General features: G+C 39.3%; 1 protein-coding gene across 1 annotated transcript in view; it reads right to left on the reverse strand.

Annotated features, from left to right (window-relative positions):
• The window catches only part of LOC140549424 (scavenger receptor cysteine-rich domain-containing protein DMBT1-like), a 50,124-nt gene extending 44,856 nt beyond the window's left edge, over window positions 1–5,268 (reverse strand). Inside the window, 4 exon segments of the mRNA XM_072673066.1 lie at window positions 658–960; window positions 4,343–4,345; window positions 4,715–5,029; window positions 5,188–5,268. Coding sequence (XP_072529167.1) covers window positions 658–960; window positions 4,343–4,345; window positions 4,715–5,029; window positions 5,188–5,245 — 679 coding nt within the window. The 5' untranslated portion in view covers window positions 5,246–5,268.
• Window positions 5,269–9,508: the final 4,240 nt, after the last annotated feature.

Raw genomic sequence — 9,508 nt, forward strand, 5'->3', positions numbered from 1 at the left:
ATTAATCTTACGAAATGTATGTTGTGTTTTTCTAATGTTCTGTTCTTGTGATGTGAATTTGCAATACGGTGTGGAGTTACATGATGTAATAGAGGTCTTGTTTCTACCATTTTTCTAACATCTCACAGAAAATACACACAGAATTAATGACAACAACGACAACACGCCTTCTTACCTGTCTATTCATTACTCTGTGTAAAGACCATATTAATATTTCTGTTAACAAACCTTTTATATGCAGATCTCGTAGAATCTGTTATATTTTTAGATTATATTTTTTAGATTACAGTTTACCCTTAGCTGGGTAAGCCTAATATAACATCCAGGCCACATCTAATAAAATAGGTATGTTTTTTGTCTAATACATATGGTCCGGTTATCATACAACAGACGGTCACCTTGTTTTAGCTTTATGAGAGTCCAATTCTGTTTTAGTGTTCCATCCTATGTATTTACATCCTATGCATTTACAACAAGAACCTCTAATCCTGGTTCTTCTTAGGTAAGTAACTAATAAATGACCCAACCAAGGGGATACAATTTAAGAGTGTTTGTTTCAGATACAAGTTAGATCAGACTGGGCCAAATCAGCCTGGATCAGAGAGGGCTCCTCTCTTCATTTGATGTCAGACAGGTTCTACCAGATTCACCACTTACCAGCACACACCAATCCCACATCATTGTCATGGGAGCAGTTGTGTTTGAGTGAAGATGATGTTGGACAGAAGTGAAGCTGAGATTCGTTGCCTCTACACTGAAGCTCCTCTGACCACACCTGACCCTCCCCTCTGCCAAAAGCAGCTGCTCCCAGCACCTCCACAGGAAACCCACAGCCCAGCTCTTGACACACAACCTCTGCATCCTGCTGGTCAAAGTCAGCATCACACACTGTGACCCAGGTCTCATTGTGAAGAACCTCAACTCTTCCAGAGCAGCGAGAACCACCAACCAACCTGACTCCTGAATTGAGGAATAGAGAAAATATGGCATTTTCTATTATCTAATTGATATAGCTGTTACATATCACTGATAACAAAGGACACAACATTTTTAGCATTTCACTTTTAGTTATGAGGAGAAGTACTTTTAGCAATAGTTTGAGTCCACCATTTCACCTTGCACACAGAACACACACCTTTCAAACATGAAGAAACATGGAGCAAATTACAGCATCATCTGGCTTCCAGAAATAAAATAACATTAAATCAATAGTGCGAATGCTTTGGAGATTTGACCTCTCTGATGAGAATGTGTAACTGCACCAAGCATGTGGAGAAGTACTCATAAAGCATGTGTTGTGGTGTGAATCTGATCATTGCAAGTTTACAATCATTCAGTCAATGGAGTAGTTCAGAGTTGAGTATTCAGAGGGAGCTCAGGCAAATAAATTGGTTTAAAACCATTTAAATGCAGATAGATATGCAGCAACAGATAAAACACTGGTTATATACAGTAGTTATATCAAGCATCCACTCAGTCATATAGGTGTCTATATAGGTGATCGAATAGGTTGTGTTTACAAAACAGCAAGGATAGCACTTGAATTCTGATTTGCTACACAGCTGATATATCTGTAATGGTACTGTTAGGTTTGTAGACCATCATGTAAAATACATAGTCATCCTATAATTGGAAAGTAAAAGGTTGTGTAAGGACTGGCTCCAGGACTAGGCCCATATTACAATATAGTTAAACTGAAATAAAATTAAATTGCATAAAAACATTACAATTGACATGTTAGGGCAGTCATTGAATCCAGAGGGTTAATAATTTCCTTCAGGACATGATGGGCAGGTTTGTGATCACCTACATCAATGACATTTCTGTCTATTCATCGGATTTACCCACTCATGCAGCATGTCTGTCAGGTCCTGTCTAGTCTTCTAGGAAACCAAGTATGTGAAAGAAGAGAAATGTTTTCATCTTTTCATCCACCTTGTTCCTAGGTCATATTATCTACCAATGTTTTATTAGAAATTATAGTAAATTATGGCTGCCAAACTCACTTCACTACCCAGAAACAAAGCTGATTTTCTATCATGTATTTACACTCCTTATAGATCTTGCCTGAATATTGCCTAGTAAGGAATAACTATGTTGGCATCACCTCATTACCTGGGCTCATTCATTGTCTGTTCCATAATCCTGAGGATATAGTTTCAGACAGGTGTACACAATGCACCTTGCAGGTGTGGTCAGCCTTTATGGAGAGGTTAGGTATTACTGTTTTTTACTTTTGGTTACCACCCACAATCGAAGGGACAATATGAAGAAGTAAACCAAGAACTAGGTAAATTCTTAAGACAGCTCCACTACAAATCTCACACCCTTCACCATCTCATGTTTTTCACATATAAGCCTGCAGCCCCTGGTCTGCTCTACAGCTCGCCTCCTTTCCGGCCGAAGTAGGCGCCCCCCTGATCTATGCTGTTTCTAGAAGTTAGTGTACAGTATCTGGTCTATTGGGAGGGTTACAGACCAGTGGAGAGAGAGTAGGGTCTTAGTGTTCCTGCTCATTACTGGCACGCTAGCCTAGCTCCTTAGGTTCCACCAGCTTTAGGTGTGCGTTTTGTGTTGCCCACGTTCTGTTGTCACGGTTGTATTTTGGTTTATCTTTTGTCCCTGTCACGTTTGCTGCTTTTTCTTATGTTTACCCCGTTTATTGTTTTGAATAAACATTCTCACATCGAGCCATCCCCTGCAAGTGTTCACCCTCATTGTCTGACCTAGCCAGTCATGACACACATGGACAAAATTGTTGGTACAATTGGTACCCTCAATTAATGAAAGAAAAACCCACAACTAACTTGAATCGGTAAAGAAAAGTAATAATAAATAAAAATGAAAAATTAACCAATGAAAGTCAGACATTGCTTTTCAACCATTTAAAAAAATAAACTCATGAAACAGGCCTGGACAGAAATTATGGTACCCTCAACTTAATATTTTGGCAATCACTGCAATCAAACAATTCCTGTAACTGTCAATGAGACTTCTGCACCTCTCAGCAGGTATTTTGGCCCACTCCTCATGAGAAAACTGCTCCAAGGTGCCTTTTCCAGATGGCATGTTTCAGCTCCTTTTAAAGATGCTCAATAGGATTTAGGTCAGGGCTCATAGAAGGCCACTTCAGAATAGTTTATCCTCTTAGCCATTCTTGGGTATTTTTAGCTGTGTGTTTTGGGTCATTATCCTGTTGCAAGACCCATGACCTGCGACTGAGACCAAGCTTTCTGACACTGGACAGCACATTTCTCTCTAGAAATCCTTGATAGTCTTAATATTTCATTGTACCCTGCACAGATTCAAGACACCCTGTGCCAGATGCAGCAAAGCAGCCCCAGAACATGACAGAGCCTCCCCCATGTTTCACAGTAGGGACAATGTTCTTTTCTTGATATGCTTAATTTTTTTGTCTGTGAACATAGAGCTGATGTGCCTAGGCAAAAAGTTGTCTCATCTGTCCATAGGACAAGCTTTAGGGCTTGTCAACATGTAGTTTGGCAAATTCCAGTCTGACTTTTTGATGATTTGTTTTCAAAAATGGGTTCCGTTTTCAACAATTGTATCCCATGAAGTCCACTTTGGCTCAAACAACAATGGATGGTGTGATCTGACACTGATGTTCCTTGAGCTTGAAGTTTACCTTTAATCTCTTTTGAAGTTTTTCTGGGCTCTTTTGTTACCATTCGTATTATCCGTCTCTTTGATTTGTAATCAATTTTCCTCCTGCGGCCACGTCCAGGTAAGTTGGCTACAGTCCCATGGATCTTACATTTCTGAATAATATGTGCAACTGTAGTCACAGGAACATCAAGCTGCTTGGAGATTATAACCTTTACCTTTAACATGCTTGTCTATAATATTCTTTCTAATCTCCTGAGAAAACTCTTTGCTTCGCTTCCTCTGGTCCATGTTGAGTGTGGTACACATCATGTCACCAAACAGCACAGTGACTACCTGTTGCCCTATATGTAGGCCCACTGACTGATTACAAGATTATAGACCTGTGACCATTGTGGGTTTTTCTTTCATTAACCGAGGAGTACCAACAACTTTGTTCATGTGTGTATAAGGACTTCACACCCACATTTAAATTAAAAATTAAAAATGGCTCATAATGGAACCAAAACTGCTCTTAAGTACTAAAAATGCTCGTTAAGAAGGGGGTGGCTAATTCTGAGTCATTGGCGTTTTTTGTTGAATTTGAAGAAAGCACTTGTATTAGTTATATAAGTGGTTCTAGTTTGATTGGTTTATTGAAAGTTTGTAGAATTTTCTAATAATCCTAATTTGCAATGAGGATTGATTAATTTTGATTGCAAATGTAGTACTGTTTTACCTCCTTTACGAATAAAATATTATAAAAAAATAACATTTTTATTTAAAAAAATAATTCTACAGAGTAGCATAACCATGCATATTAGGGATGCAGCACCCAATTACAGTCACAGATCCTATAAGAAGCCCCCACATGTCTGTCAAATGAAGATGTGTGAGAAGACAATTGAAAAGAAATCATGATTTTAAATACAAAAGTGTGTCATTTAATTTAAACAAATGTTGCCACTATATATCTGTAATCTGTCTGTATAAGTCTGTAATTCTAGTACATAATAATTAATCTGAAGGTTGACCAATGAAAAACAATCACTTAAAAACAAATTTAAAATTCAAACATTTCACTTTTATAACATATTTTCTTGTACGTTACCTGAACAGATCATTCCAACATCTTTATTATGATCACAGGTAGAATCCAAAAATTGCACATTGCTTTCTCCACATATCTTCACTGTTGACTCTGATCCATTACAGACCCCTAGATATCGCCAGAGTGGTCCTGATCCTGGTCCAAAGTGATCAGTATTTACGACTTCTACGGCTTCCCCACAATCAAGCTCTCTACACGCCACTGCAGCAGCTTTTATATCCCAGTAATCATCACACATTGTTCCCCACTGTCCTCTATAAAGAAACTCCACTCTCCCAGCACAGCGACTACCACCATCCACCAACCTCACACTGTCTGTACAAGAAAGAGGAAGAATGAAGAATAAACAAATGCCCAACCTCAGAATACTGCTTATAGCCTTGTATAATCGAAAAGAGAATTTAATTAGAAATGATATTCTAAACAAATACATTTGAACCCATAATAGTAATTTTTTGAGTATAAGAACTTACCAGCTGTGGAGAGTGTGATCATGGAGGACAGAAGAATGAGGAGCACACAGCTGTCCATCTCCCTCTGACCTGCACACACTCCGTTCAACTCAGCAGCAGAACTAGCTTCACCTCCTCTCCCCCAGAGAGACTGAAGACACACAGAGAGAGAGAGAGAGAGAGAGAGAGAGAGAGAGAGAGAGAGAGACCCCACAGCCGCCAATCACGCTCACTATGACCTTATTAGAAAGAGGAGAGGAAACCATCAAACATTTTCAGTGACAAATCAGAGGAGGCATTTTTTTCTTTCTCCATATTTATCAAAAGAGCGTCAGTGCTGATCAACACAACCCCACCTCCCTCTCTAGAGGAGTGTGTGTGTGTGTGTGTGTGTGTGTGCGCGCGCATGTGTGTGAGGAGAGACACTGGCAGCAGTGTGGTAGGAAATCCTCCAACATACAGGAGACTAAATTCAGAGAGAGGAAACACTCCAGCTTTAATGCTGCACCTGCAGAGAGCTGATCCATACACTGATAACGCCCCTCCCAACACACACACACACACACACGCTCTTAGTTAGGATTCACATATAATAAATTTAATGTAAATAAAAGTATTCCTGGAGTGAAATAAGCAGCAGAAAAAAAGTATTGCTTTTTATTTTTTTTGTGGAAATAAGAACAGTTCACCTCTTCTAATTAATGCATCATTACTTTCCATTGCACTCATTGCTGACACCTATGTGCATAGCTGGTCTATTCCCTGTAGAGACATACTGCCAATGGCATAGGACTGTCTGGAGCAGATAAACATGAACATATTGGCACTATGCTTTGCTATAATAAAAAAAGGTCTGTCTGGTCATTATGTGAAGAAAATAATCTCCCAGAAAATAAGTGAGAGACACATCACACACAGCCATCTGTCTCATTGGCTTTGCTTCAGAAAGGTCAGCGACAAACAAGGAAAAAGATTAATTTGTTTGACAAGGTCACAAAACTGAGCATTCACTCAATGCTGGGGGGCTTTATACCCCTCTAGCCCATGCCTGCCATTAAGCAGAGTGGCAACAGATTGTTTATCTGCTCCAGGGAGTCTTATTCTATTGACAAAATCCCTTCTCTACAGGGACTAGACAAGCTTTGTGCATGCATTTGAACATCTGTGTTGGCATTGGGTGCAACTTAAAGTAGCTAAATGATGAACAATGAGTCATGAACGTGTATCAGGGGCCTTTAACAAAGATGTTTTTTAAGACTGACTTTTTGACCATGTTATGTTAAGCTTGGCGAAAGCCTATGCAATCAAACTCCCACACCAATACATACCTAATACGTTCACACTAATAGACACTAAACACCACATACAGGCGCCTTTGCTCCCTTTCCCTGTATTAGCTCCATACCTGTTTTGTATGTTTGCCACAATAAGGCCCAATTCACCAGTTTGGGGCCATAATCACACACAGAAAATAAACTATAGAAATTAAGACTTAAGACCTCAGAGTTATAAATATTTTGGTGCCTTTAATAAGACATTTTTCAGGTTTTACAACAAATGACCTTTTGACCTTGATATGTTAAACTTTTAGGCCTATACATTCAAACACAACAATACACACCTAAACAAATATACACTAATATACATTGACTAAGCACTCACAAACACCCCATGCAGCACTTACACACACATAAAAAAAAAAAAATCCAGTTAATGAACACTGGTCAACAATTGAAGTACTTGAAATATTGTTTTAACACCTACTAGATGCATTTTGTGTTTTTATGAACATGATGTGTCAAGTCTATTACCTTGTGGTCTAAATCAGACAGTGCATGCTTGAGTTTTAAACAGCTGAGTTCATCAGCTCAGCTTTTTCCCCAGAGAGAGAATAAATAGTCAAGTCAGAGCTTAATACAATGTTTGTATCTATATAAAATGTTAAACACAATGTTTGAAAGATGAGATGGACCTTTTGACCTGCATATTATGTATCAGGTAAATACAACTTGTGAGCTCTTACTGGTTGATACTGTTTTAAATGTACTGACTGTAAATTTACTTAATCTGATGTGTCATGCCTGCCCCTGTTGTCATGTCTGCTTTTGTTTTGCCATGTTCTCCCAAGCACATGGCTCTGTTTGTGTCTTGTCTGCCCTAGCCACACCTGTCCATTAGTGTTCTCAGACAGCTCCTCTGTCCACACCTGACCCTTCCCTCTGCCAAAAGCAGCTGCTCCCAGCACCTCCACAGGAAGCCCACAGCCCAACCTCTGCATCCTGCTGGTCAAGGCCAGCATCACACACTGTGACCCAGGTCTCTCCATGGGGAAAAAAAAAAAAAAAAAAAAAAAAAAAAAAAAAAAAAAAAACACACCTCTACTCTCCCACCAAAGAGAACCACGAACCAGCCTGACATCTAAGAAAAATTTACATGATTTGAATACCCACTAACATACAGCAGACTGACTTCAGAGAGAGGAAACACTCCAGTGTAATGGAGCTTTAATGCTGCACCTGCAGAGAGCTGATCCATACACACACAGGGCTTAAATAGATCATATTTTATTCAATAAAAATGATACACATAAAGTGGCATATTGAAGGTGTGTAGCAGATGTGAGATGTGAAAACTGTCATGATCCACACGGTCTGACAAGAATGGGTAAACACTCGCAGGGGATGGACCAAGGCGAGAGAGTTTATTGATCACAATAAACCATAAACAAAACAGAAATGCAGCAATGGGTTAAGGAGGAACAGAAACAACAACCGTGACAACCAATACCGGGCAAACCAAAAGAACACACCTGGGGCTGGTGAGGCACTAGGGCTGTGCTAGCTGCCGGGGCTGAGCCAATACCATTACTCAGAAACATAAACCTCCAAGCCGAGCCTGGGAAAGCTAAGAACTAGGACATATAGAGGAGCGCTAGTCAGGCGCATAGAACTTACTAGACTTGAGAGCGTGAGGAGTCAGCCACCAAACCTAGACGACTGTTCCGGTCCGACAATGAAGAGAGCTAACTGCTAAAACAAGCTGGAGAGTCGCTCACTCCTGGAGCTCCAGGACCCCAGCTTGCAGAACCGATGAAGCCTGGCGAGAGATCGCCGCAGACCTGCAGTAGCTCCCTAATGGACCTTGAGACGAGAGCTGCCTAGCTAGTTAGCTTCCCCTGCTAAGCTAGCTAGGTAGAGAGAGAGTCCTCTGTACAAGGATGAACTCTACAGACCAGACCTGTGAATCCTGAGTCTCTACCGTGAACTCAATAACCTGGGTGCATGCGGTGCACTAGGGGTAATCCTCAGCAACCAGCAGCTGACACTAGCCCTCCTTAAATGCACCAGCCCACAGGTGTAACACATTAACCAAACAATGAACAGACACATGACAAACACAACCTAAAACCAAGATGGCGACGATGGGTGTCAACACAAGAGTCCTTTTCAACATAATAGAACATAACTAAACATGACATGAACATGACAAGACTTTGAAGGGGGAGTTCTAGATTGCCTGTGAGCCGCAGCCCGAGACCGCCCCTGGGGCGGGCACGGCGGCGCGGGCGTGACAAAAACAGATTAATTGTATTTATAATATACAAATATATTAGAAATACAATTCAACAGGCCTGCTCAACCACAGTCTACACTATATATATATATATATATATATATATATATATATATATATATATATATAAATATATATATATAGTGTAGACTGTGTTTGAGCTGGACTGTTGAGCTATGACAAAAAAAAAAATGCTGCTATTATTTTTTTACCTTTTATTACATAAGGTAAGATACATATTTATGTATCTTATAATATTGAATATTACACATTATAGCCATGACAAGAAGACTATTCCTCCATCAGAGGCTTATTCTTTCAGGTACACTTCATAGTTTGAATTTGCATTTCGTCTTGCTCTCTGGACATTTAACTTTATTTAAAAACAAAATTCAGACTCAGTAATACTCATACTATTGTATTTATTATTTATTATTAAATCATTACTTTATTTTTCATAAAACATTTAGTTTCCTAAGGTACAATTCAGGTAATGTGTACTCCATAGGTAGATATGGCATATGAGTTTAATGATATATTCATTTTACACAACTAGGATGAATTAAGTAATTATGCATCTTACAGGCAGGAGTCAAATAAGCAAATGAAGAACGCAGTCAAATACATGACAGAATTGTACAGAATTGAGACAGAATTGAGACACTCAACCTTTTTTTTTTGCATGTAAACTCTGCTTTAGGGTGGGAAAAATCTTTTTAACTTTGTTGTACATCAAGATATGAAAAAGAAATCAAATAAAAATTACTTT

This window comes from Salminus brasiliensis, chromosome 2 (genome assembly GCF_030463535.1).
Source record: "Salminus brasiliensis chromosome 2, fSalBra1.hap2, whole genome shotgun sequence".
Classification (NCBI taxonomy): Eukaryota; Metazoa; Chordata; class Actinopteri; order Characiformes; family Bryconidae; genus Salminus; species Salminus brasiliensis.